This window comes from Cladosporium halotolerans (assembly GCF_011745625.1).
Source record: "Cladosporium halotolerans strain TM138-S3 chromosome Unknown Sca44, whole genome shotgun sequence".
In the NCBI taxonomy this organism is placed as follows: Eukaryota; Fungi; Ascomycota; class Dothideomycetes; order Cladosporiales; family Cladosporiaceae; genus Cladosporium; species Cladosporium halotolerans.
The window spans coordinates 101,464-127,908 of NW_027191495.1; the positions used below are offsets into that span (position 1 = coordinate 101,464).

The 26,445-nt window shown below is 55.5% G+C and overlaps 12 protein-coding genes across 12 annotated transcripts; 6 read left to right on the forward strand and 6 right to left on the reverse strand.

Moving 5' to 3' along the window:
* Window positions 1–1,334: 1,334 nt before the first annotated feature.
* Window positions 1,335–4,051, reverse strand: WHR41_08356 (uncharacterized protein; the record flags this gene model as incomplete). Its single annotated transcript, XM_069376960.1, has 2 exons — window positions 2,597–4,051; window positions 1,335–2,323 (listed from the first exon to the last, which is right to left on the reverse strand). Exons 1-2 carry the CDS (start codon window positions 3,921–3,923, stop codon window positions 1,335–1,337), a joined length of 2,316 nt encoding a protein of 771 aa, XP_069225862.1. The 5' UTR covers window positions 3,924–4,051.
* A 441-nt stretch (window positions 4,052–4,492) lies between these two features.
* WHR41_08357 (uncharacterized protein) lies at window positions 4,493–5,904 on the reverse strand. Its single transcript, XM_069376961.1, has 4 exons — window positions 5,657–5,904; window positions 5,561–5,595; window positions 5,446–5,508; window positions 4,493–5,384 (listed from the first exon to the last, which is right to left on the reverse strand). Exons 1-4 carry the CDS (start codon window positions 5,772–5,774, stop codon window positions 4,875–4,877), a joined length of 726 nt encoding a protein of 241 aa, XP_069225863.1. The 5' UTR covers window positions 5,775–5,904; the 3' UTR covers window positions 4,493–4,874.
* Window positions 5,905–7,071: 1,167 nt separating this feature from the next.
* WHR41_08358 (uncharacterized protein) lies at window positions 7,072–9,025 on the forward strand (the record flags this gene model as incomplete). Its single annotated transcript, XM_069376962.1, has 4 exons — window positions 7,072–7,647; window positions 7,708–8,099; window positions 8,155–8,327; window positions 8,379–9,025. The coding sequence occupies 4 exons, from the start codon at window positions 7,072–7,074 to the stop codon at window positions 8,777–8,779; spliced, it is 1,542 nt and encodes a 513-aa protein (XP_069225870.1). The 3' UTR covers window positions 8,780–9,025.
* Window positions 8,925–10,955, reverse strand: WHR41_08359 (uncharacterized protein; the record flags this gene model as incomplete). Its single annotated transcript, XM_069376963.1, has 5 exons — window positions 8,925–9,300; window positions 9,353–9,535; window positions 9,598–10,507; window positions 10,567–10,663; window positions 10,718–10,955. 5 exons carry the CDS (start codon window positions 10,953–10,955, stop codon window positions 9,088–9,090), a joined length of 1,641 nt encoding a protein of 546 aa, XP_069225871.1. The 3' UTR covers window positions 8,925–9,087.
* A 1,660-nt stretch (window positions 10,956–12,615) lies between these two features.
* Window positions 12,616–12,951, forward strand: WHR41_08360 (uncharacterized protein; the record flags this gene model as incomplete). The annotated part of the gene is made up of 1 exon (XM_069376964.1): window positions 12,616–12,951. The coding sequence occupies one exon, from the start codon at window positions 12,616–12,618 to the stop codon at window positions 12,949–12,951; it is 336 nt and encodes a 111-aa protein (XP_069225885.1).
* A 248-nt stretch (window positions 12,952–13,199) lies between these two features.
* Window positions 13,200–14,540, forward strand: WHR41_08361 (uncharacterized protein). Its single transcript, XM_069376965.1, has 5 exons — window positions 13,200–13,337; window positions 13,393–13,420; window positions 13,473–13,495; window positions 13,556–13,731; window positions 13,784–14,540. The coding sequence occupies exons 1-5, from the start codon at window positions 13,236–13,238 to the stop codon at window positions 14,424–14,426; spliced, it is 972 nt and encodes a 323-aa protein (XP_069225884.1). The 5' UTR covers window positions 13,200–13,235; the 3' UTR covers window positions 14,427–14,540.
* Window positions 14,508–15,577, reverse strand: WHR41_08362 (uncharacterized protein). The gene is made up of 3 exons (XM_069376966.1): window positions 15,219–15,577; window positions 15,017–15,145; window positions 14,508–14,956 (listed from the first exon to the last, which is right to left on the reverse strand). Exons 1-3 carry the CDS (start codon window positions 15,390–15,392, stop codon window positions 14,591–14,593), a joined length of 669 nt encoding a protein of 222 aa, XP_069225883.1. The 5' UTR covers window positions 15,393–15,577; the 3' UTR covers window positions 14,508–14,590.
* A 3-nt stretch (window positions 15,578–15,580) lies between these two features.
* WHR41_08363 (uncharacterized protein) lies at window positions 15,581–18,155 on the forward strand. Its single transcript, XM_069376967.1, has 3 exons — window positions 15,581–17,365; window positions 17,437–17,669; window positions 17,740–18,155. The coding sequence occupies exons 1-3, from the start codon at window positions 16,536–16,538 to the stop codon at window positions 17,946–17,948; spliced, it is 1,272 nt and encodes a 423-aa protein (XP_069225882.1). The 5' UTR covers window positions 15,581–16,535; the 3' UTR covers window positions 17,949–18,155.
* A 93-nt stretch (window positions 18,156–18,248) lies between these two features.
* Window positions 18,249–19,577, reverse strand: WHR41_08364 (uncharacterized protein). Its single transcript, XM_069376968.1, has 4 exons — window positions 19,365–19,577; window positions 19,169–19,305; window positions 18,650–19,111; window positions 18,249–18,595 (listed from the first exon to the last, which is right to left on the reverse strand). The coding sequence occupies exons 2-4, from the start codon at window positions 19,254–19,256 to the stop codon at window positions 18,366–18,368; spliced, it is 780 nt and encodes a 259-aa protein (XP_069225881.1). The 5' UTR covers window positions 19,257–19,305; window positions 19,365–19,577; the 3' UTR covers window positions 18,249–18,365.
* Window positions 19,578–19,945: 368 nt separating this feature from the next.
* On the forward strand, window positions 19,946–22,363 carry WHR41_08365 (uncharacterized protein; the record flags this gene model as incomplete). Its single annotated transcript, XM_069376969.1, has 1 exon — window positions 19,946–22,363. The coding sequence occupies one exon, from the start codon at window positions 19,946–19,948 to the stop codon at window positions 22,361–22,363; it is 2,418 nt and encodes an 805-aa protein (XP_069225880.1).
* A 230-nt stretch (window positions 22,364–22,593) lies between these two features.
* Window positions 22,594–24,625, reverse strand: WHR41_08366 (uncharacterized protein). Its single transcript, XM_069376970.1, has 3 exons — window positions 24,402–24,625; window positions 22,993–24,327; window positions 22,594–22,933 (listed from the first exon to the last, which is right to left on the reverse strand). The coding sequence occupies exons 2-3, from the start codon at window positions 24,170–24,172 to the stop codon at window positions 22,806–22,808; spliced, it is 1,308 nt and encodes a 435-aa protein (XP_069225879.1). The 5' UTR covers window positions 24,173–24,327; window positions 24,402–24,625; the 3' UTR covers window positions 22,594–22,805.
* Window positions 24,626–24,781: 156 nt separating this feature from the next.
* Window positions 24,782–26,256, forward strand: phb2 (Prohibitin-2). The gene is made up of 4 exons (XM_069376971.1): window positions 24,782–24,920; window positions 24,980–25,095; window positions 25,152–25,576; window positions 25,640–26,256. Exons 1-4 carry the CDS (start codon window positions 24,850–24,852, stop codon window positions 25,967–25,969), a joined length of 942 nt encoding a protein of 313 aa, XP_069225878.1. The 5' UTR covers window positions 24,782–24,849; the 3' UTR covers window positions 25,970–26,256.
* The last annotated feature ends 189 nt before the right edge of the window (window positions 26,257–26,445 follow it).

The following is a 26,445-nucleotide window of genomic DNA, read 5'->3' on the forward strand; positions in this document are numbered from 1 at the left end:
ACGATCTTTTGCTCGTGGCGGGGGCAAGGCCACGCGACGATCGTCGCTGGGTTTCCTGTTGTGGGTGCGGCGGTCGCTGCTTTTGATGGGGGCGGCGGCGGCGTGGCCGAGGGTGATGGGGAGGGGATTGGTGGGTGCTGAGGATGGGAGCGTCGCTTGATAGACGAGATAGAGTGGGTTTAGGAGGCTGGCTTTGCTGGGGAGGAGATGGGGTGCGATGCGATGCGAGGTGGAGCGAGGGCTGGTGGTCTGTTGTGTTTGTTATACGGACTTCCTCTAACGCTTTAAGCGGATTCCCATATGGGCGAAGAGAGAGAGGCCTTGTCGAAAGTATTCTGGTTGTGCATCAAAGATCTCCATGTCGCTGCTCAAGCGCGTCCTGAGGATCGCGAGACAACTCCGACATACCCCAGTGCCGTCTGTACACCGTACCGTCCAACCCAAGACGCACACGTGACCACACCTTACCATACCTCACCACACCACCTCTCTCAAAACCCAGCTACCCGGTTCAGCACCAAACGCCCAGCCCACAGCAGCCCACAGTACACTACCACTTCCTCATCATCTCACCAAGCCCCCGGCGCCTCCGACTTGAGCATCCTGCGTGCAACTGCGCACTGCACTGCACTGCACCCGTGAACCGCGAACCAGCCGCCTCGCACGCAGGAAAAGTGATAGGTGTCGACTCAAGCGCCCGCGCGTCGAGTTCCACGACGGTGGGCGGCAGAGCGCAGCAGCATCCTGCACAACCGCGAAGCCGGCAGCTTGGGACGTCGGTGCGCGCGTGCATGCATGCGTGTAGGGAGAGCGTTTGCGGTGCGCTGAGAGGGCTGGCTGCGCTGCGCTTCGACGAGTGATGAGGTAGGTAGGAGTTGTAAATTGTGGGCGGGACTCGGGTGTCTTTTGATGAAGGTGGCGTTTGTCCTTCTCTGGCTACCTTGCTACTGTGTGTTCCGACCTACTACTAGCTTAGACATTACTTGTGATAATTTGTACTATTCCTCGGGGATATTGGGTTGCTGCTGCAAGGAAACAACCGCTCCTGCTCCGTCAGGGGTATCTCTGCGCTTCGACGAAAGAAAAGAAGAAAGACATAAAAGACAAAGGAAGACCAGAAGGAAAGTTTTCGACGAAAAAGAGAAAGAAATGTGGTGCTGAGATCTCAGCGCTGGCTTCTTCGCACCCCGTCCTTTCTTCCGTGGACGAGGAAAGGATTGCGAAACGCAAAGCAAGGGAAAAGGCCGTAGAGTATGAAACACCCGAACACAAGGAAAAAGCCGCACCCCATCAAAGGCACAGCAAAGCAAAGAGCGACAGCGGCCATAGCCAGCTCAAGGACTCCTCTTCTTCTTCATCTTGTACTCCGCCTTCGCAACGCGCATGAGCATATCCTCATCGCGCACCGGCACAAAAGACGTCAGCGTCTTCATCGCGCCCTCGAAATCCGTGTCGAGGATGATCTCGCGCGTCGCGTCGATCAGCGCCGCGGAAGTCGCGTGCAGCACGTCCAGGTCTGCGCCCGCGAACGAGCCCGCGGAGGCCCCGCCCGCAGCGTCGCCGAGCAGCATGAAGACGTCCCAGACGCGCAGCTGCGCGGGGAAAGGGACGCTCATGTTGAAGAGCGTCAGGTACCAGCGGGTGCCGTAGGCGGTGCTGGAGATGCCGAGCTCTTCGAGGCGCGCCGCGACGTCGCCGCCGCGCAGCCAGTCGTCCTCGAACTCCTGCAGGGCCGCCATCAGGCCGTCGAAGCCGGAGCGGAAGAGCTGCTCCAGCCCGCGGAGCTGCCAGAGGCGCACGAGCATGACGAAGGCGCGCTCCTCGTCGAAGTAGCACAGCAGGGTCGCGGCGAGGCTGGCCATGCCCTGCACGTAGCCGGTGTCCGGGCAGTAGAGGGCGATGGCGTGCAGGACGCGGAAGAGCAGGCGCTGGCCGCCGCGGTAGCGCTTGCGGAACATGATGTGCATGCTGATGGTGCGCGGGACGTCGACGTCGATCTGCACGTCGTCGGCGCAGTTCATGTCCTGCAGGCGGTGGAAGTGCTGGACGAGCTCTTCGTCTGAGGTCTGCGCGCCGCGGCGGCGGGCGGAGTTGCTGAGGAAGCTGTGCCATGCGGTCGCGCGCCAGCGGTCGGGGATGCCTTTCCAGGTTCTGCTGATGAGCTTGGGGTCGCTGGTGTCGAAGTCGAAGCTCATGCCGCCGCCTTTGCTGTCGGAGCGCTTGCGGGCCATTTGGAGCCATTTCTCGTTGCGGGACCATTCTTTGCGGTAAGATAGATCAGCGGTTTTGTTGCTGTCTTGGTGCTCTGCGATGTCTGCGAGCCCTGGTGGTAAGGTGAGCATGTTGCTGGCCTCGTCCATTGCGCGTCGATCTCTTGACCGGAAACGTCCTGACCGTGTCGTGCCAGATCTATTGGTTTGGAAGCTGCGTATTGAGCCTGCGGATGAGCCTTTGCCTGGCGGTGCAGAGCGTGAAGACCGGGCGACCGATGCTTTACGGCGGATCATACTACGTTCCCGCCGCGGCTGGTCTGACACGAGACGAAGGCCCGTCGCTACTCTGTGCAATCCCATAGAGCCATTCATATGTGGCATACCTGAATCGTGAGACGTGACGCGATTCGGTGTAATGAAGCCAAAGCGGTCCACCTCCGCGCCGTTGAGGTCTGCCCAATCCTCCATTCCTCCAGCGACTTCGTGCGCCTCTTTCGCATAGCTCGCCCGGACTTCATCCGGGTTGCGACCACCGAATCTGCTGGGCGTCTCTCGTGTCTTGTCCACCATCACGCTTTCAATGCTTGAAGTCGGTTCTGGAGTCTCTCGATCGAGCTCGGGTGACGCAGCGCGGGATGCGCCGTCAAAGGGCGTCGAAGTCCAGTCGGCAGCCTTCTCATCTCCGTGCTCATACATACTGCGCACGCGCATTGAGAATGTGATCTCTTCCGCAGACAGCACCCTTCCGCCAGCAATGGCTGCTTGCAGCATCTGTACGCTCGGTTTTCTTCTTCCCGATACGAGACCACCAGGCCTTTTCTCGGACTCTGCATTGGGGCTTGCAGGAGCGATGGGACTTGTAGGGGTTACAGGACTTGTAGGATCGGCAGGGCTCGTAGGGCTGGTCGGTGTCACGTTGCCTGTGTCCTGGTCCTGAGGTCCAGTTGGTGAAGTGGGGGACAGAGGCAGCGGGATACTCGATGGGCCCTCCTCGACCTCTTCTCGCACTGTTGACGATTGTGTCGACGAAGCATCTCCCATATCCTCAATCGGCTTGTCCCCTTGCGCCGCGATCAATTGACGCATCTTCTTACCGCCGAACAACAAACTCCCTCTCTTCGAAAAGTCAATGTTATCAGACGAGAACTCGTTCATCTCTCCGGTAGGGATATCCGTCTCAATCCCGTGGAAGCTCTTCAGCCTCTGGTGCGCGGTATGGGGTCGCTGCGGCTCCTCCGTCGACTTCTTCGCGCGCACGCCGTCGTGGCTGCGTTTCCTGGTGAAGGGTGACATGATGCGCTCCAGTGGGTGCATGTGGGGGCCCTCCGCATCCTGGACCACGATCTTCGGCAGGCTCGGGGTTTGCGTGAGACCACGCGCCGGCGGAGCAGTGTCCGAGTCGATCTCGTGCGGTGCCGTAGTTCCTGTCGAGGGTTCGAAGCCGGAGTCGCGCTTCAGGTCGCCTTCCAGTAAGCTCGTGTGCTCTGCGAAAGCGCTCCCACGTGCGTGCGGCGCGGTCTTGGGTCGGATGTTGCTCTTGCGCTCGGCGATGGAGCTGGGCGTGCCGGCGAATGGTCGTGGAGGTGGTGATTCCGTCGCAGAGGGTGAAGTCGAGTCCAACTGATCATGTCGCATTGTTGTTGGGGACCCGGCAGTCATCTGCTCGTGACTTTCCAAAGAGCCGGTAGGTTTCGCGGCGTGATCGCCCATGGTTAGGGCTGGAAGGTTGGACGAGGGGAAGCTCCCGCTGCTGACATGCGGCTCTTCCTGCGCCTGTGGCCGTTGGTTCCAATGGAGCTTATATCCAGCCTTCGCACGCGGCGACAGAGTGTAGAGCTGCGTATGTCGGGATCATCGCTCGCCGCAGGCCGAGTCGCGTGAGGGTGTGAAGATGGGAGGAGAACGTTAGGCTTGAGAAAACGAAGGAAGGGCCACACGAGTCGCCGTCAGCCACAACACACGACGGTTGCCGCGCGTGCGCCCCTCCACAGCTCTTTTTTGGGTGCGAGGAATAGGAGACGGCCAGCTGCCTTACCAGACTTGGAAGGGCAGAGGCAGGTTGGCAGCTGGGCCCAATCTCCGAGGCTGTGGGGGAGGCGGATGGCGAAACTTTGATTGATTCAGGTCCCGCGCCGTTGTCTGCTTTGCCGCAGTGCCCTAAGCGACACCCATGGCGCAGCCGGTGGTGGTACAAGGACGCGGGTCCAATCTGGGAGAATACATGTGCTTGCATGCAAATTAATGAGACACATGCATGTCGCGACCGGAGCTATCTCCTGTTCTCGTCGGGTGTTTGCATAGCTACAATCAGTATCCTGAACGGCGTTATCAAACCGTAGGCTGACACGGTATATGAGAACATTGCTAAATCGAGGTACCAGTCCTGTCACGCCGCCAGCTAACAGCTTCGCCATAGCGGTGCGATCTGCGCTGGGGCCGACAAGTGTCATGTGTCATGTGTCAAGGAGTAGAACAACGGCCGAAAGATGCGATTCAAACAATTCGAGGGAACAGCAGAATCCATAGCGAAACGAACGCCTGACAACCAGAACTGCCCTACAATGCACGCTCCTCCGATGACTCGTCAAACCGCAAAACAACCTTAAAATCCACCCTTACATCGTATTCATGATCTCATATCCAACTCTTCTCCGACATCATCTAGTGCCCAGCCAGCCAGCCAAACTTGTGCATCCGGATCCTCGGCACAATGCCAATCAGCAGGATGACAGCCGCGACGATCACAGCCCACAGCTGGATCTGCAGCACATTCTTGTTGAAGTCCGTCTGCGTCGCCGCGGCCACGGTCGCCAGCATGGTCAACAGGATCACATAGCCGCCGACGCGGTGGTACTTGTACAGCTTCTTGGCGTTCTCCACGCCGCCGTACAGCTGCGGCACGAAGTACTGCGTGATGCCGACGACGGCCTGGATGATGGTGAGGATGTACGTGATCAGGCCGAGGATGGCGTGCGGCGATTCGAAGTGCGTGCCGTTGTGCGCGAACTTGTTGTACTCGATCACGACCAGGCCGGCGATGGCGCTGAGCAGCGCGACGTCGTTGAGCGCCGCGTGCGTGTAGGTGCCTTCCTGCTTTTGCTTTGCGGTGTGCGTGGGTTGGAGGACAAGGACGCCTTGGATGAAGAAGAGGAGGGCGGCGGAGTTGAGGAGCTGTGGTCGTCAGTGTTAGTGGTATTGCTCATCTGGTTTCTCTGAATTGACTTGAACATACCGGATGCGCCGAGAATAGAATCAAGTCATGGCTGAAGACGCTGCCCCATACGATGGCCGCAAGCTGGGCTCTTGGTCAGCGCTACACTCATCTAGCAATGTCCTGGTGCACTCACAATCCAGGCGCCGGCCTGCGCGACGACTCCCGTGCCTTCATCCATAGTTAGTACTCGGCGCTCTTCACTGTCAGAGCTTGAGGCACAGCAACTCACCAATAATGAAGTTGTGGTACAGCGGCTTCCCGTCTTGCTGACTTGCATCACCTCTGTTTCCGAGCAAAGGTTCCTCCTCGCTGGTACCGGGCTGTCGGTGCGCTTCTTGGTCTGCCATTGTGGATGATCACGACGTCTTCCGAAATTCGCTCTGAATCAACACGAGACGCGACAAGAACACGTCTCAAGCAGTGAACACGAAACGCTCTAACAAAGCACCGGATAGCGGATGACCTCTACCTTAACTATGATGCCTTCGACCGCTGGGAGCTGCGGGGACCCAACTGCCACTAGTGCATTATGTAACCTTCGCGCGGAATGGCGCTTGCAGGGATCAGTGGATATTGCGCCTATCACGGGTCTCCGCTTTGTAATTGAAGAGATCAGATGATGGAAATCATTGATCGGTGTGACGATTAGATCGTCGAGAAAGCATGGTACGATTCAACAGAGGAAGCGAACAGCTGATTTGGATGCAGTCTGTACGGGGACATTCATGGTACCATACGAAATTCGAGTTGCTAATCGCGCAGCCAAAATTTGTACGAAGCAAGCGAAGCTCTCGAGCTAAGAGTATGATACGCAGAGCCGAAGGAATGCTTTGGGGGCCAGTCGATCGGGAAAGCCCTGAGCAAAAGCAAAAGATGAAGCTCATCTCATGCGAGAGGAACTCCTCACAGTGGGCTCGAACCACTAACCTTCCGGTATGCTGAGACTCGAAGTCGTAACAGCCGAACGCGCTACCGGTTGCGCCAGCGAGGATTGATGATCTTCACGCGCTCTAAATTGAATATATCGCTCAAACAAAAGTCCAGCCTTTCAATCGCCCTGACCGCCCTCCGCCGCGATCTCCATTGGGTGTATCAAGCTTTGATGGTTTGTAGTTCCAAGATAAAGCATCTCGGATGGAACGATACTCTTCCAGACCACGAGATGGCGTCTCTGCGTTTGCAACAAGGCTCAGTCTAGCCATTGACGACCAAGACAAACTCGCTGTGATTTTGTGCCTTAAGTTCTAGATCTCGTTGAAGATGATATGAAGATTTTAGGGGCAGCGTGCTCCATGATACAGTATGTTTTGCCTAGCACTTGGGAATCGCTTTAGTCCCTCGTCAATGTTTGTCTGCATATGCCGGCGCCACCGGTCAAGGGCTTTGATTGGATCGTAGCGTGGAGCTGAAGGCGAAGTCGTGAACACAACATGCTGCAGGTGACTCCCCTGAGCTTACTGCACCAGCATCACATGGTCGTGGGGCAGGATACCTGCGAAGCTGCTCGACTGCGCCCATTGTCTGTCATATACCCTGCTTTGGTGCACTGCTAAGGCACGAGCATTGTGTATCTTTGCTCATCCGCCTTGCTGAGGGCGGCGACGCGCACACCGCCACTGGCCTCCTGGCGCTCTCACGGACGTGATGACATCGAGAGGTGACGCCAATTGGGAACCACCCGTACAAGCGTTCATGACATGGCTGCAAAAACCACGAGTGACTGGGACTCAAGATGCCAGCCTTGGGCTTGAAGACTTTGTACCAATCAGCGAGATAACGAGACACCTACGCCGATATGGCCTGTTGAGGGAGCTTTTTTCCTATCTCCTTCCCCAAGAAGACGTTCGCGAAGTCGGAAGCATGATACTCAGCAACTACACCATCGTCTTTGCCATACTCGTCCACATCGGACGGCCCAGGCAAATCGTCAACTTTCTTCCGCACGACATGCTCTGCGACACTAAACTACCTTTCGAACATCGACCAAGCCAGTTTCCTCTGGACCCATTTGACGACGATCGCAATTCCTTCTTTGGCCACTTTCAAGCAGTGCAGCCACGATTCTGCCCCAAAAATCTGATCAGGGGTACCTTGAACGTCAGAGACGAGCAGCGCATGCCCTTCCTGGAGAAAAGCTTCATAGGTCGAGGGGCAAGTGCAAAAGTGTACAAGGTCAAGGTCCATGCTGACTACGACCACATGAAGAAAGAAGATGGCTCGGTATGATGATATTTGTCCTCAAAAGCATGGGCTGACTTCGAATCCATTGACCAAGAACAGTCCACACCAAGCAAGGAACACATATGGTATGCCCTCAAAGCTTACGAGGGCCGTGACAGCAAGAGATACCATGATGCTGAGACCAAGGCGTTCAAGAAGATCCATCGCACTGGTCTAAAGGAATGGCATATCGTTGGCTACCATTGTTGCTATGTGCATAGGGGTGCGTACTATGCAATTTTCGAGTTAGCGGACATGGGCACGCTTGAGGAGTACATGAGAATCAACCCGCCTCCGTCGACGGATGCCGATGTCGCTGCTTTCTGGGCAAGCTTTTTGCCTATGATTGAAGCTATTGTCGAGTTGCACGACATGAATGAATGCGACGATGATGAAGATGACGAAGACAGCAATGGCGACAATGACCGCTTGATGCTCTGGTCACGCGATAGGTAATTTAGCACCACCGTGATCTGGGTCAGCAGGAAAGGACTGATGATTGTGTAGGTTCCAATGCATCCATCAAGACATCAAGCCAAGCAACATTCTGGTTCAGACCAAGCAAAACGCTGCAAATATTTTCGACTGTTCAATAGGCCTTGCAGATCTCGGTCTGAGCAGCTTACGTAGAATCGATTCGGGCATACCTTTTCGAGATAACTTTGGCACCAAAACGTACGGTGAGTAGAAAATGGTCTTGCTCGTTGCAGCATACCGAACTGACATACAAGGGGCGCCGGAATGTTTTCGGAAAGACAAAGTCGACGATCGAAGAAACATTAGGGTGACCCCGAAGGTTGATGTGTGGTCTTTCTTGGCTGTGCTCAGCGAAATATGCGTCTGGGTCACTTATGGGTACAATGGTGCTCATGGCGTTCAGAATTATCGCGATAGGCGGACTGAGTTCAACGCAAAAACTGCCCGAGGGTCTGATTGCTTCCACCGCGGCGGCGAGGAGTCTACAGCTGTCGCAGATGAGCACGAGCGCATTGCTAATGAGCCAGGATCCGATCACATTACTCGGCAACTTGTTCAGCTTCTGCCAAACGTGTTACGTCAAAATCCAAAGGACAGGCCGTCAGCAACAGTCTTACGGCAGCATTTTACAGGCATCCTCGCTCGCAGCAAATAGATGCCACAGATGGGGGCGATAGAGGTAATGTCACCGAGCATTTCGTTCCAAGAGAGTCCGGCGGCACCGGAGTGGAAGAGGCCTTTGCGACAAGATGGAAGCTACGTGCTAGAAGGCGAGAGAAGAAAGCTCCTCAAATAGCAGCGCGTGGAACATGCCAAAGCTAGAATGGGATGTTGGTCTGTCTCATATGATTCTACTGTAGCCTGTAGCTGGTTTTGTCAGTCTACAAAGATCTTCTACCGATCACGGTCAGTCATTGCCCCAGACAGTCGATCCGCGAGAGCGTTTCTAGACTGATCGATGAATCACGTGATCGACGATTGGTTGGTAGTTTTCGCCCGGCCTTCTTCTTGCTCACGAGACTTTCTCCGATAGTTATGCCAAAGAACCAAACAGTACCAAGCGAAGAGTGTAGCCACGAGCAGCGGTAAAGCGACAGCAAGGAACAGCTCCAGGGCTTTGACGTTCACCACCTCCGAGTGATCTGGATAATGGACGATGGGCGTGCTCATGAGAGTCTGTACCATGATCAATACCTGAAATATCAGGGCTTTGCTCAAAAATGCTCACCGAAACGAATGTTCCTGGAAGGAAGAACAATGTCACCCACGTGATGATGCGCATGTGCGAGGCCTCCTCGATGGTCTTCTGGGAGATCCTTGCTGTCAATTCGGTCATCTCTGCCATGTTACCCGTGGACATCGCTACTGCAATGCTGTGTTGAGAATTGTCCCACTGTAACATGCTTTGAAGCTGCAGAGTGTCAGTACATTTGGCTGTGGGCACCATTGCCGATTCCATCAAGTATGCTTTACCAAAACTTTTCGATCTGCCAGAATTTGCAAGAGCATTTGCAAACGGCTCTCTTGCGTCGTCAACTCTGTGATGGTGATGTTGATGTAGCGTTGAAAGTCGCCCAGGGCGGAAGGCGAGAGCTTTGCGCACTCAAGCTCTGTGGTAAGAACACGCGCCACGTTAGTGTACAGGGCGCAGAGCTCTTTGATGACAGACATATTCCCTCGTAAGACAAGCAGAGCCTCGTTCGCCTTTTCTTCCATAAAATGAACCTCTTGGAGGTGGCGGAATGAAAAACGTGACCTTGGTTTCCCATTGCCACCAGTCGAGTTTTGATTAAGGGATTCTGTCAGAGTTCCTCTCGTGAGCCATTGTGCTTTTTCTTCCATGAAGTTGATGTACCATCTCCAATTCTGACCGGCCCATGCACAAATCACGAGGTGAGTACGGAGCGTCGACTCGAAGGAGTTGCTGGCATCACCATCGGCTGGTGACTGGTATAAACCATTTTCACGACAATCGGCCCTGACTCTGTGCTTGAGAAGCGCATTGGCTTTGACGATAAGCCAGACACTCCGTTCGGACTCGACGTCAAAAGCGTGATACGTAACGGTAGGCCGCAAAGCCCAAGGCCAAAATCGGGCAATTTCTCCAGATTGGTCAACTGGCTCCGCTGATCGTAGAATATGGCAAAGGCGTATCTCACGCCCGCTCCGACCCAATTTGGGGATGGCGAGCATCCTGTCATCATTGCTCAAAGTGAGAGCAGACCTGAAACCAGTGTATTGAAAATCTTTTGGGTTCTCGGAGACCCCAAAAACAAGCAGAAAGTCAAGTATTTCTGGCATGACCTGATGCCATGTCAGCATATGCATCAAGACATTATGCTCCACATTCAGTCTGTCTCTCGAGCTCGGCGCTGAAATGAACCTGTGGTGGGCGGATCAGCCATCTTGTTGGAGTGGTGACTTGAGTGAAGTTCTGCTTACATAAACCGGCACAGAGGGTCTTCCACATAAGAAGATGCATCGCACATATCAACTTTGCTCAGCTCGCTTTTGCTTCTCAAGCGCGCTGCAAGACCTTCTGACCTGACATTAGAAGTTTGTCGAGCTGTTTGCTCATCAAGAGGGGTCGTACTTGCACCGTTGCGGAATTCCAAAAAGTCCACAGTGCTGCTTGGGCCAAAAAGCCTCGATCTGTTGATTTCTGTTTGGCGCAGGTACTCGTTCAGCTGATACGAGTAGATGTTCCTCGATATCAGATTTGTTGGGTAGTCTTCGGCGCGATCCATCGAGGCTTTGAATCGATCTAGTAGTGGAGTACAATCGCCATTGCTGCCGATATCCGGGGAAGACAGGCGCTCTGCGGTAGGCATGTCGAGTGCCAGCGCAAGATATGCATACGCCTTAGAGCAGAGAGTGAGGAGGGGATTGCAGGATTATGAGAATTTACTACTTGTGCAACCTGCAGCTTACCCAGCCTCAACCTGCGTCGCTCACTCGACCCGACTGAAGCGCCTGCGACACGCAGAAAGGTCACCCAATTGGAGACCGACGTGCATCTCGAGCTGAGACAGCACATCGTGAGGCAGGCGCCCTGATGTAAAGTAGTGCTGCTTCTGATATACTCGTGACTGGCTGAACGCCGCCCCAGGCTGGACGCCACCAAAATCATTCCATTTCTTGCGAGAGACAGCAACGCACTTTGAAAATCACCCTAGCATTCTTGCTACTAGTGTACTTGTTTCGTGAAATCAATTTCAATCCTCCCAGTCAAATTCATCGCGAGTTCTCAGCCTCTGACTAAGTATAAGGTTTTTGTCCTCCTGGTTCTGTAAGCAAGTCTCTCTTTAGTTCACATATATGCACCTAAGGAATTTCTCACCTCTGTCAGAGCACGAGGGACAAAAAACTGGAACACATCAAGGCCTTCCTATTGCGCCTCAGCATTTTCCCCACATACTTTTGTCTTGGACGACATACCCGGACCTTGAACGCGTCCTCCGCGCACGCTGGAAAAAGCTGGAAGAGCACTTTTTGGACTAGTTCCTTTGTGAGGCGATAGCTATTGATCTCTTGCCTGACATTTGCGGTGCTCATACTTCGCGAATTCTGTTCATTTGAAGGTACTGGCCTTCAATTGATACGTCGGATTGACAAGGTAGCCAGATAAAAGGAACCTGACTATCGTGAGACGATCAATTTTGAGTAGCAGTTCCTCAGCCGTTCCGAGCTATCGTGCGCGTGCGCTGGCTGGCCGATACCGTACCTATGCAGGGCGCTGGTGATTACGGCACTCATACATTGCCTGATTGGTGGGCTCACTCCACGGCTGCAGGAGCTGTATGCAGGAGGTGCACGATCTAGGCGACTTGCAGTGGCCAGCGCCGTGGCACGAGAGTAGAAGACGCTCATCCGACTTGTGAAAGTTGGCATCCGTAAAAGGATCGACACCAGATTCATGTGGCACTGGCGCAACTTGTCATCCAGTGACGGGAGCTTCAAAACTTGCTCGTGCAAGGTAACATGCAGTTGCTGCAGCTGGGAACATGTCGTGTCGGCACCAAGTGGCATCTGCGAGGGTCCATTGAGCCGTGCTGTATCATCAGCTATCATCAACTTTATCGCAGTAGCAACGTCTAGCCACCGGTATCTACCGACTTGCAATGCTGTGGCGTTATTGGCGCTGAGTACCTTCGAAAGCGATGCTTGTTTTATGATACTACTCTATTGATGCAGAGTTTCTTCAGGTTGTAAGCTACTCAGCTAACGGAGAAGTGGAAGACCGTGGCAAGATCCAAGCACAGATCGACAGCTTTGGTGGGGCTGGCGCCAGCGACCTCGCGTTCAACTTCCGGGTGTGTAGTACACGAGAAGAGGACAACGACAACACCGTACATGCGGCCAAATCTTGAGAGCAACATTTACCATCATCTTTCTCAGCATCCCAAAAAACCCACGAGGGGTGTTCTCTGTTGAACGGAGGGTCTCAGCTGAACATCACATAAATCATCCCAATACACTAAAACCGCCACCATGGAAGAACTCCGCACCCTTTCCGAATACCTCAAGGCGAGTAACGCCGACGGAACTGTCATCCTAGAAGCGACCGCGACATGGTGCTCTCAATGTAAAGCCATCGCGCCGTTCGTCGAGAAGCTCATCAAGCAGTTTCCCGAGGCCAAATTCTACAAGTACGACACGGATTCTGCTGGCGATATTGCGCAGGAACTCGGTGTCAGCCAGATGCCAGTCTTTACGATCTTCAACGACGGCGATCTCGAAGACACAGTCACCGGCGCGAGAGGCAAGGCTCTGGAGGATGCGATTCGGGCGGTTTACAAGGGGAAGGTGGAGGAGGCCGCGGAGTAATGGCATTGACGTATTGGAGGGCGATTCACTATTTATGACCTGTACAAGTTGCGCACCTCGCGACCATAATGATCCACGCTCACATTACCGATCAAATTGATGTTCTCTTGCCCCATGTTGCACCATGATGTGCCCATACCAACTGACCTGGCATCCCTCCCGAACGAGTCTCCCCGCGTCGTCATTGTTGCCCCACTTCACATGCAAGGGTCCAAGACCTCAGCTTGCTCCAGATCGTCACGTTCACAACAAAACGTACAATACACTTTCTGCCGCACATCAACATGTCGGAACCCGAAATTGCAACGAAGGCGCCCGAAAGCGATCTCGCTGAGCGCAGCGCCATCCCTGGCGATAGCGCTGTTGATCAAGGACCGAGTCTCGGCGTAAGTGGAATCACCAAAATGATGTCAACAGAGCGAATGCTGAGAGTGTCGACAGGAACACTGTGTGACAGATAGACCGACTCGTGAGTATGAGACTTGTCTGAACCTTCCAAGGCTTTGCTAAAACTTCTACAGCGTCTGGCGCAACACCGACTGGTGTAAGACCTAGACCCCAGCCTGGATACGAACGACCCAGATCGCTAACCACCTGCCGATAGCAAATCACCAAATTCGATGACATCGAGGCATACGTGACCAAGCCAGCAGACTACCCTCATGCACCTAGCAAGCTCCTGCTCCTCCTGACCGGAGGCACCGGAGTGCATAGCACGAACAACCAACTGCAAGCAGACAAATATGCCTCCGAGGGCTTCCTCGTAGTCATGCCCGACCAGTACGCCTGCCATCGGACCCCTCTGCTTAGCCCAAAACTAACATCCTCTCAGATTCGCCGGCGACCCCTCAACAAACACAACCTCCACAGCCCCCACCAACTCCTCCCCCTCCCTCATCGAGCAAGTAAAGCTCGGCATCGCCAGCGTCGCGAAATCCTTCACGATCGACATGTGGCTTGCGCGCCACACGCCGGAGAAAGTCCTCCCGCTGCTGCACCGCGTGCTTGCAGCGATCAAGGAAGAGTACGCGGACGCGGTCGCGAACGGCGGCGGCGTCTACGCCGCGGGATACTGCTTCGGCGCCAAGTACGTGCTGCTGCTTGGCAGCGAGCTGCACCAGGACGTCGTGCAGGGCCAGCGCGCGCCGGAGACGCAAGCAGAGGAGGGCATGGTGACGCAGGGGCCTGCGATCAAGTGTAGTGCGATCGCGCATGGGATTCTTGGGAAGGCGGATTTGGAGGGTGTGAAGGTGCCGACGAGTGTGGTGGCTGTGGAGGGCGATCCGTTGTTCCCAGATGAGGTGAGGGATGCGGGAAAGAAGGATATGGAGGAGAGAGGGCTAGAACATGAGCTGCAGGTGTACCCTGGCGTGCCGCATGGGTTTGCTGTGACGGGAAATTATGATGATCAGGGGATTGCGCAGGCACAGAAGGAGGCGTTCGCGCAGATGCTGGCTTGGTTGAAGGCGCATTGAGTGTGCATTTTACTCTGGCCTGGACTTCCGACTGCGGTCATCTGGCTTGCTACATGATACCACGATCGACTGCAATTGACATGAAATCTTGAACGCGTGCTTTTGGTTCATCTATGCTGGGTATCATTTATCACTCTTTCATGTCCTCGTCTCGTCTCGCGGCCTCATATCAGCTCAATGTCGCCTCTTTCCACGCCTTCTCTGACGTCTCTCCACCTCAGCACCCAAATATCTCCCCTGTGAAGCTCTACGACTCCGACACCTTGCTCTCCCTGGATCTCCACCTGCCCTGCGTCTCTCAGTATCCGACAGAACACAGCCGTGTCTTCGTCCGGTTTGTCAACCATACTGATTCCACCAGCGGTATCGTCCAACTTCCGCAATCCTTGAGGAAAAGAAGAGAGGAACGCTGTGTGGTAATGCGAAGACAGGAGGTGTTGGTGGTGGTGTAAGTACTGCGATTCGAGATGTGAGAGATTGGCAGGTGACGTTTGTGACATCGCGAGGGTGTGATGCGGGTAAGCGTCGATCTGTAGGACAAGATGTCAGCAAATGCTAGCATACAATACAACTTGCAAGTTCCCTGGTACCTTCGCTATGCGCGCTCGTAAGAGAGAGCGCACGAGGAACTTGAACCGCTCCAGTTCCGTCTGCACGATGACCAGCTTGAAGTTCGCCGAAGGGTCGGCCGTCGCGTTCATCATCTCGATTGCTTCTATCTTTTGAGGATCCACAATCAGCACACGCTTCGGTAGGGCTCTCCAGGAGTAATATTCTATAGGGATGACGCACTTGTGTCGCTATTCTCTGCATGATCCTATCCACCAACTCGCCCGGGTAGGGCAGCAGCTCTGGCGCCGTGCGCTCGTTGACCCATGCTCGCGTGAGCGCTTGCAGGTCGAGTGTCGATTGAGGGATGGATGGGCCGCCAGAGACGGAGGCGAGGATGTCGGCTATGTCAGCCATTGTGGTGTGTCGCGCGGTTGCGTGGTGGTCCTAGAGGATGCTGCTGACGCTCTGCTGATCGCGGGGTTCGCGAGCGAAGTTCTGCTGGGAGGACGCGACGCACGCGACGAGCACTTGAACTCTATTCTTCTCGTGTTGGGAGCCCGCATGTTTCCTGCATATGCTATATGGTCGTGCAAATCACGCCATTTGACATATTGACCTCGACGTAGAGAAGCATGATATAATATCACGGCGAACCCATGCGCTTCCCACGGCGCAGCGACATGGAACTGACCTTCAGCCGATATTGCTGCGGCTTTCGAACGTCACCTTGAAAGGGAACTCCGGTCCAGAATGACGCCTCAAATGGATTCTAATTGCGGAAACGAGCTCCCATCTGGCTCGAGGATGTCTGCGTTACTATATATGCTCCTACGCGTCGGCTCGCTTATTGATCACTCCCACTCGGAGACGGTGTGCTCTAGGCAGGCCATTGTCCAACGACGCGTGGTCTTCCGGGAGGGAATCCATTGCCCTCTTTTTTATTTCCAAAGAAGTGAGGATCTCATAGGAAGAAGCATCTGGACCTCTCAAGGCAAGAGATCCAGGCCCTCGAGCACTGATGGCTGCCTCGTCAGCTTTCCGCAGGCATCCAGACGCCAGCCTTCAAAGTCCTTCGGCCCTCCAACTTCGATATCACCCACCAGTCATGATTACAACCAGGATCCATCATATCTATGGAATCCAAAACTGTTTCAGGACATAGGTTCCCAGCGCTGATCCACGGCACAGCTATTGGCTGGCCCTGTCGGACCTCACGCGCCGCCTTTCCAAACCTACCCAGAATTACCCGATCAGGCAAGATTTCCCTTTTGATACCGCTATCTCTTGATCTCATGATAGCGATGCAACACGACGACCGCTGAATTTCTGTGTAAGGATCGTCTTTCCATGGGCTTTTGATCATGATGACCTTCAATTTATCAATGAGAATTCCTTGAAACGGTAAGATGGCTTTGGGCGGCGGTGTATGTGGCGAGAGGCGTAGCGCTCAAAAAAGAGCCATATGTCTGCCGTGATTGCAGTGAAGGTAGGAAACTCATCTTCTCACTCATAGTCTCCTTGATAGAGTTCAGAATCGTCAATCTCATCATACGCACAATGTTCAGCTTCCTCAGCAGCGGTGGCACCGCAGCTCAGTCAAAGACTCCAACAGACTCAGAGAAGAAGTCAACGGTCCGGGCACTGCCGGCAGCATGGTACACGACAAAAGAGATGTACGAGTTCGAACGAAGAGCCATCTTCTCCCGCCAATGGCTCTTCCTCACCCACCGCTCGCGAATCCAACAACCTGGCGACTTCCTCCGCTACAATATGGCCGGCCACGACTTCATCATCATCATGGACCGCAGCAAGAAAATCAACGCCTTCCACAACGTCTGTCGCCACCGCGCCTACACCGTCGTCGAGAAAGACCAAGGCCGCGCTAACATTCTCTCCTGCCGCTACCACGGCTGGTCATACGGTCTGAACGGCAAACTCGCCAAAGCCCCTGACTACGACTCCTTGCGCGAATTTGAGAAGGAAAAGAACAGCCTCTTCCCAATCCACCTGCATATCGACTCCAAGGGCTTCATCTGGGTGAATCTGGACGCCGGCGAAACGCCCGAAATCCCTTGGGCTGAAGCCTTCGCAGGCGTCGACGAGCAAGCGCGTTTTGACAAGTTCGACTTCGACCAGTACACGCTCGACCACACGTACGAGCTCGACGCGAACTACAACTGGAAGATCGCCTCGGACAACTTCAACGAGTGCTACCACTGCAAGACCACGCACCCGGACGTCCCCACCTTCCTCACGATCGACAGCCACGACGTCGAGCTCAAGAAAGGCCACATGGAGCACGACCAAGCCCCGACCGAAGAGCAGAAAGCGAAGGGCTACGACGTCAATTCGACGTACTACTTCCCCAACGTCTCCATGTCCGTGTCGTACGTCCCTCAAATCCCGCGTCCCCCATCCCGCCCCTTCCATCCAAAGATTCAGCTGACCTCCCTCCAAGACCGCACTTCATGATGATCCAGAAATTCCTCCCCACCTCCGCAACAACCACCAAAGTGCACTACGAAGTCTACCGCAGCACCTCCCCCGCCTCGTCGGAAGCCGACTTCCGCACCATAGCAGACACTTACGCGCGCGTGATGCAAGAGGACAAAGCGCTGTGCGACCGCGCGCAGGCGAACCTCAACGCGGGCGTCTTCGTCAACGGCGAGTTGCATCCGAGGTGGGAGAAAGGTATTGCTATCCCTCGTCCCTGGCTACCTGTCCTGTTCGAGCTGTGCTAACTTATTGGGGGCGATAACAGGGCCACTGCACTTCCAATCGCAAGTCCGCGCGGTGATCACGGAGCATTTCAGGCGCGAGAGGGCGCTGGGGAGGGAGATTTGGCCGGCGCGGCAGAGGGTGCCGAGGGATGGGGTGAGCGAGGCGGACATGGAGATTTGCGAGGGGTTGGGGTGTGGGGTTGTTGAGAAGGGGGGGTTGGGGGTAAGGGAGGGGATTTTGAGCTGGTGAGTGGATTTGGGATGCATTGATGAGTCGGTTGCGCTTTGAGGGTCCGTGTGATATTCGGGTTTGGCGTGGCGTTGCAATTGAGGCGTTTTCAGCGTTGCTTCGGTTCTTGTGGCTTTCGGTTCCTCTGGGTTTTGGGTATGGCGTTGAACGTGTTTTTTCATCTTTGTAGGCTTTTTAGATATGAAACGAATCATGACTTCACGAGTACCATCAGAGGCCACCTTGTCACTTGCGAGATCGCTATATCTTTAGAAAGCTGTCCGCCATAATCGAGGCTTGAGACCCATTGAGAAAGATAAGTCGTTCGTAAGATGTATGCCATTCGTCTCTACATAACCCTAAGATCGCAGCTCACAATCTCGCCGGCCTGCAGTCTATCTCAGCGTTCATTCGCCGAGACAAACGGAAGATCAGCACTTACGAAGCGCTCTCCCGCTTGCCCTTGAGGAACTCGTCGAACCACTGCACGGCCTGCAGGAAGGCGGCCTCCTTGGCGAACTTGACGTGCGGCTTGCTGACGTCGGCGCGTACGGCGAAACCGTGCTCCACACCGGAGTACAGGCACATCTGGTAAGGGATACTGTTCATCTCTTTGAGCAGCTGCTCGGTCTTGTGGCGCTTCTCTTCGGGGAAGATGGAGTCGGTTTCTAATCGAAGTCAGCATTCTACCTGGTCGTTTTTGTGGGAGGGAAGTTACGCACCAGCAGCAGCGATGGACAGAGGACCGGTCATGCCCTTGATTTCCTCCTCATCGACAAAAGAAGGGTGCGCGGTGTAGCCGACGTCGACGCCCTTACCCTTAGCCAGGAAGCGGGCGACGTACTTGCCGCCGAAGCAGTAGCCGACGGCGCCGATCTTCTTTGCGCCCTGCTCCTTCATGTAGGCCAGCGTCTTCTCGACGATCGGGTCGACGCTGTCCGGCAGGTGGCCCTTGCCCTCGGGCCCGCCCTTCTGCAGCCAGTTCATGATGTCGAAGCCCGGCGGGCCGTTGAGCTTGACGGGGTCGCCCTGGAAGAGGTCGGGCATGACGACCCAGTAGCCGTTGGCGGCGAATTGGTCGGCGATCAGCTGGGCGTTGATGAACTCGTGGCCGATCACGTCGGGGAGGATGACGATAGCGTTGGAGGTGTCTTTGGATTCGGGGTAGGTGATGTAGGCGGGGACTGGTGGTGGTCAGATGTGCTGTTGGATTGGGTTGGACAGGAGGGTTGTAGACGCACTGCCGTTGACGGTCTTGATCTCGCCCTTGGACTGGCCTTCATGCTTGACACCAACGGTGCAGCACTTTCCGGGCGGGTTGGAGGCCATTGTGGTAGTTTTGGTGTGTGGATGTGGGATGGAAGCGGTGGTAGTAAGGCTGCGTATGGCTATGAGCGATGTGTTGTAGCTAGAAGTTGTTGGTAATGAGGTACTCACCTGTTCCTTATAATCTACGTGAGAAGACAAAGCAGAGTCGATTGGGGGATATCCGCAGAGACAAAAGTACGTAGCACTGCCGCGGGGTGTTTGGGTACGTTATCCGCCGACTCGGGCGGCGGGCATAGCTCGCTCTCTGCTCACCTAAGCCAACCCCACCAACCACATCATCCCCGCGATATCGGTGCCGTTTGCCGCCCACCGCCTGGCACATGGAGGCACATCGTCTGCCTTGATCGGAGGGGCCTCATTAGCATCTCGGAGATATCTTGAATAATTCCAGTTGAACAGGGCCATGCATTCAAGCATCATTCGTCTTGCCTGGGAATGCCTGTGAACGCATCTTCACTGTGCCCCGCGTTTGCCGAAGGAGGGCGAAAAAGAAGCTTTCGCCTAGCCCTGCAACGCGATGTACGTCACACAGCGCAGCTCCCACGCCTTGGGCGGCAAACACGTTCTAGCCCACAGGAACACTGCAGCCTGCAGCAACCGTACATGCTCACGCACATGTCAACTCTCTGCTTCTGAAAAAAGTAACTATACCTTGCAGCGCCTGGTATAACAAGACATTCTCTTCCACCATGGCGTCCTGCCCGCACGTGGCGACTGCCAACATTGCCCCACCAAAACCCACCGACTCTGTTTACCGCGAGGACTGCACGCTCTGTTTCGACAACATCGACCAGCCCGACGGTCTCGATGTATGTCTCCACTGCTTCAACGGTGGCTGCGCCGGCGAGCGGGTCCACGGCCGTCAGCACGCCCAGCAGGCACAACATCCTCTCGCCGTAAACATCAAGCGCACCCGCAAGCGCAAGCACCGCGAAGAGCCGCCACAGAAACTCACGAAGCTCGCCATCGCCGCTGAGACGGAGGAAGATCGATATGAGACGACAACTGAAGTGAAGTGCTTTGAGTGTGGGGTCGAGGGCATCGAAAAGCAGGGGAAGCTGGGCGAGGTGGTCGAAGGGGTGCTAAAGGCAAATACCTTTGCGAAGCAAGAAGAGGTGAAAGCGTGGGAGCTGGAGATGACACCTTGTGAGCACACTTTGTGCTTGGAGCAGGAAGCTGCGAGGCAGATCCCTAGTGGCGATCTGGGCCACTGCAAGAACTGCGACCTCAAGGAGAACCTGTGGCTGTGTTTGACTTGTGGCAATTTGGGATGCGGCAGGAAGCAGTACATGGGAACGGCGCCTGGAAACAATCACCAAGTCGAGCACAACGAGGCCACCAAGCATCCCGTGGCTGTCAAGCTGGGGAGCATATCGGCTGAGGGTAATGCGGATATCTACTGCTATGCTTGCAACGAGGAGCGCACAGATCCTGAGCTCGTGGCTCACTTGGCACACTGGGGGATTGATCTGTCTGGAAGACAGAAGACGGAGAAGAGCATGGCAGAATTGAACATTGAGCAGAACTTGCACTACGATTTTAGCATGACGAATGCGGACGGGAAGGAGCTTGAGCCCATGTTCGGACCAAGCCTCACAGGGCTCAAGAATCTGGGTAACAGCTGCTACCTGGCTTCCGTTACCCAAGCGCTGTTCAGTACTCCGGAGTTTGCGAAGAGATACTATCGACCTGACGAGCCAATTCCTGCGACTGGCAAACCGGCCGAGGATCTGGAGATCCAGCTTCGGAAGATGGCTGACGGTCTTATGTCAGGTCGCTACAGCCATCCGGACACTGATGCGTTTGCCTCAGAAGAGACGTCTGAGCAGCACTATCAGAGGGGTCTGGCCCCTGCTATGCTCAAGCATCTGATCGGCCGCGGCCACTCCGAGTTCAGCACCATGAGACAGCAGGACGCGTTTGAGTTCCTTCTTCATCTTCTCAAACTGGTCAGCCGCTCGCAACAATTTGCAAGAGGTCTCTACAAAGACGTCTCCGACCCTGTCGATGCCTTCCGCTTCGTCATGGAGCAAAAGCTACAATGCCAGGGCTGCAAGAAAGTCCGCTACCGTCAAGACGAGATGGAGAACATTTCCGTCGCCGTCCCCATCAAACGCCTGCCCCAAAAAGACACGCAAATGGCCGATGGCGTCAAGGAGACCGATGAAAAGGACAAAGAAGAGTTCGAGCCCGTCACCCTACAGCAGTGCCTGGACGACTTCACCGCCGCCGAGACCGTCGAGCTGACCTGCTCCGCCTGCAACAACAAGGGCTTCACCAAACAATCCCTCTTCAAAACCTTCCCCACCATCCTCGCCGTCAACGCCCGCCGCTTCGAGATCGTCAACTGGGTCCCCACAAAGCAAGACGTCCCCGTCATCGTCGACGACTCCCCCATCGACTTCGAACCCTACCGCGGCAAAGGCAAGCAGCCTGACGAAGAGGAGCTGCCCGACGACGAAGCCGCCGGTGCAGCCGGCCCAAACACCTTCGTCCCCAACGAAGTCGCCCTCGAAATGCTCACAAGCATGGGCTTCCCGCGCCCGCGCTGCGAGAAGGCCCTGCACGCCACCGGCAACCAAGACCCGGAGGCCGCCACGACTTGGCTCTTCGAGCACATGGACGACCCGGACATCGACGCGCCGCTCGACCTCGGGGGCGGCTCGTCCGCCGGTGCGGGCGCGAGCGCTGCCGATCCAGAGAAAATTGAAAACCTGGGCGCCATGGGATTCTCCGCCCCGCAGGCTCGCCAGGCTCTCAAGGAAACCGGCGGCGACATGGAGCGTGCGGTGGACTGGTTGTTTAGTCACCCGGACGCCACTGGTGACTTTGGCGACGAAGCAGCCGAACCCGCTCCCGCCGAAGAGGCTCCCAAAGCCGAAGTGGAGGACTCGCGCCCCGCGCGCTTCTCGCTCAGCAGCATCGTGTGCCACAAGGGGTCGTCGATCCACGCTGGGCACTACGTGGCTTTTGTGAAGAAGGAGTTGCCCGACGGGCAAGGAAGCGACTGGGTGCTTTTCAACGATGAGAAAGTGGCGAGGGGCGGGGACGTGGGGGAGATGAAGAAGTTTGCTTACGTTTATCTCTTTAGGAGGGAGGGATCGTAGGCTTCCATAGGCCTGGACGGGGGAGTTGTGGTGTCTGTTGAAGTGAGGTGAGGTGGTGTTTGAGGTGTTTTTGAGGGTTGGTAGGGAGCATTGGGTGCATGGCGTGGCGTGGCAGCATGAGAGATGTGATGAGACGACGACCGGGATAGATGAGATGAGCATGAGCATGAGCGATGAATGCGAAAATGAAGATACATTAGTTTTGGGTCTTGATACGGTCCAAAAACACGTTCTACCAGTAACTTTCGCCCACAGGAGCGTTTCATCTGAATTTGTACGTTTTGCTTCTTCCCAATGGTTACGTTACATAGGCTCAACTTATACAAAGACCTCCGCTCGCGGAAGCCAGAAAATTGAAATGCGGAAGTCCGTTTTCATCTGGCAATACAGTCATATCGCTTCCTCTACGCCAGCAGATTGGCCGATCAAAATGCGTTCCTCTCTACAAGTACTTCTTCGGCGCGCTATCGCGGCGCTTCTTGTACACGATGTACGCGCCGGCAAGCATGATTTGCACGGCGACGACGACGGCGATGAACATGCCCATCTTGGGCGCGGAGGAGGTGATGACTGCGCAGAAATGTCAGCCTTGATTCCACGGTATCACCAGAAAACGTTCAAAAACTTACTGTCCCCCAGCCTGGCCGGCAAGCTCTCCGAAAGCGTCGACTGCAGCTCGCTCAAATGCGCGCGGTAGTCCTTACTCTCCACATCCTTCAGCACGCGCTCAACCGTCCGCTCGATATTCTCGATCCGGCGATCCATACGGTCCAGCTGCTCGCTGCGCGGCGGGCCCGCCGGCGCGCCGCCCTGCCCCGCCGAAGAACCACTCTGCGGCTGCGTAGCAAGTACCGACGACAACTCCGCGTGCCGCTCGTCGATCTTCTTGCCCAGCGCGTCGAACAGCGCGTACATGTCGGCGACCTGGTGCGTGAGGCCCTGCAGGCGGTTGTGCAGGTCGGTGAACTGCTCGGCCTGCGAGCGGAGCGTGTCCGCGTCGGTGTCCGGGAGGGCCTCCGGGGAGCCGGGGAGGACGCGCAGGCGGTCGGCGAGAGGGTTGTTGCGCTGCTGTTGCTGGACGGGCGGGCCGGATTGGTAGGAGCTGCCGCTGGGGGCCAGAGCGGTGGCGAGGAACTTGTAGATCTCGAAGGAGTCTGGGTTCTCGGCAGTCGCGGCTGTGATGCCGAAGTAGTTGTTGGGCGGGAGGGCGATGCGGGCGGTGCTGAAGCACACGCGGCCGTCGATGGAGACCGTCAGGCCGTTTTGGGAGGTGATGCGGAGCTTGCTGGGCTCGCCGAGGTTGCGATAGCTGTAGTCGCAGTGGCCGAAGGCGAGGGATTCGACGGCGGCGTGGGCCTTGAAGTTCTGGCTGCCGTCGTTGAGGAAGCCTCGAATGCTGCCGCCGCGGTTGCCGTACTGGTCGATCACGATCGCCAGGCCATCGAACTTCTCAACGGTGTAGATGCTGTTTTGCGCGATCTGGTCTTTGTTGCTCGCGAGCCAGAGCTGGAGGTTTCCGGACCCTTGGTCCTGGCCGTTGGTGCGGAATTCGAAGTCGACCGTCCAGTCGGAGGCGGTGATGGCGTTGTCTGCCCATAGGGCTCCCCTGGTGTTGGAGGGCACGGGAGGGGTCAGGATGATACGATCGCTGAGCAGCTGTGGCGAATGATTCTGGCTGCTGACACTCCATCCAGGGAGGCCTCGGCCGTTTGGTGATATCCGGTCGCCATGGCCAAACGATAGGTTATCTATGATCTGTGCGGATGCAGAGCTCGCGAGGAGCAGGGCGAGAGATGTAGGAGACCGCATGGTATACTTCCGTCCCGGTGTATCTGCTCGTGCGTATGTCCACAATATCCAATTGTTGTCCTTATGCAGAAGTCTTGATCTTTAGGTAGACAGAAGCGGCGCTAGAATCGTCAAAGTCCAGATGAATTGGTCGTGAGTGTATCGTTCGTTCGTGACTAAGGGTTCCTTGTTAGATGGTCAATTCTCAATTGCGACAGCCTACACGTGGTTGCTTCCAACTTGCACATACAATGCTTTGTGTCGTCCAATGGTCTATTCCCTCCTATTCCCAAAGCTTCCAAAGAGACCCCGCGTGACAGTGACGGCGACCCAGCCAACGACTACCACTGTAACAATCAATCTGGTTTCGCGGGCAATATCAATAACAGAAGAGGAAACGCTCAGCGTGTGGACGTGGTTGAGCGAGCCAGAGTGAGCCACTGCGAATTGCTCCATACCTCACAGCCAACGGTCGGTGCTGGAGCGCGCGCTCGTCTCAAGCAAGCTGGCGTCGTCGGCGCTCGGAGGCTGGCTCCCGCTGGCTTCACCTCCGCGCGGGACCAGCCGCGGCGCAGCGCAGCTTGCACCCATCATCGACCGACGAGCCTCGCCAGACCTGACCGCGGCGTCTGTCATCGCCATCCACCCACACCACCTCCCGCCGAACACCCCGAATCATTTGAGCAGGAGCAGTCAAGATGGGCGACCCGAGACAGATGTGGGAGAACATGCAGAGGTCCCTGCAGAGGGCACAGCAGCAGGGCAAGAGGTACGCAAGAGGCAAACAGTCGGAGCTTGATGGAGCTGGATATTGACGGATTGTCGCAGATTTGGCGGCGGCGCTGGAGGACCTGGAGGCAACCCGAGAGCCGCTCTCGGTGGTTTCGGTCTTATCTTTGCTGGTGTCGGTGCGGTCTGGCTGTTCAACAACGCCCTGTTTAACGGTAAGAAGCCGTGCTGTCGGCTGTCTATTGGGAACAAATACTGAGAAGGATCACAGTTGACGGTGGCCACCGCGCGATCAAGTACACCCGTCTGGGCGGTGTTGGCAAGGAGATCTACGCCGAAGGTACCCACATCAACATTCCCTGGTTCGAAACACCCATCGACTACGACGTCCGCGCGAAACCTCGCAATGTCGCCTCCTTGACCGGTACCAAGGATTTGCAGATGGTCAACATCACCTGCCGTGTGCTCTCCAGACCCCGCGTGGATGCGCTTCCTCAGATCTACCGCACACTCGGCACCGACTATGACGAGAGAGTGCTGCCTAGCATTGTGAATGAGGTGCTGAAGAGCGTGGTGGCGCAGTTCAACGCCAGCCAGCTGATTACACAGAGAGAAAATGTGTCAAGGCTCGTGAGGGATAACCTTGTGCGGAGAGCGGCTCGCTTCAATATCATGCTGGACGATGTTTCGCTGACTGTAAGTCGGAGCCATACTTTGATCACAGCCAATTGGGACAGCCGCTAATCTACTTTCACACAGCACCTTGCTTTCTCCCCTGAGTTCACCGCCGCTGTCGAAGCCAAGCAGGTCGCTCAGCAAGAAGCCCAGCGTGCCGCATTCGTTGTCGACAAGGCCCGACAAGAGAAGCAGGCCATGGTCGTCAGAGCACAGGGTGAGGCCCGCTCTGCTGAGCTTATTGGTGACGCCGTCAAGAAGAGCAGGTCATACATCGACCTCCGTGAATTCGACAACGCCAAGGCCATCGCCGCCGTCCTTGAGAAGGGCAACAACAAGGTGTACCTCGACACTGAGGGTCTTGGCCTGAACATCAGCCACAATGCGCAGAGCAACAACAGGAAGGAGAAATAAGCGGATCGTCTGATGGGTCATGGCAGGGCAAATTCTGTCTTTTGTAGGATGGTGTCTTGGGGCTGTCGAAGCATGGCGTGAGCGGGCGCAAAACAGTGTTTGTCTTTGTACTTGTAGGTCCTTCGACAGAGGGTAAATGGGAACGCTACTCCAGAACCGGTCTTCTCCAGACTGGTCTCTTTTGTCAAATACATCACGTCAAGATTTCAACTGATGTAGCATGCTCGCGTTCCTAACCTGACAGATCTACATTGCATCTACCATCGCTGAAGGTACTGTTTCTGCGAGAGCATATCACGTTTCAGGTCATCAAAATCAGTAGTCTCTCAACATCACTGGTGCGATGGCAGACATTTTGCCTCGGAAGGTAATATTGCGTGACCGAATCTGGTTCGTCCCTACCTAAAGCACAACGTTCATCTCGAAGGTTTAGCTAGCTTGGAGGTGATTTTGATCTGTATAATATAATCGTTTCG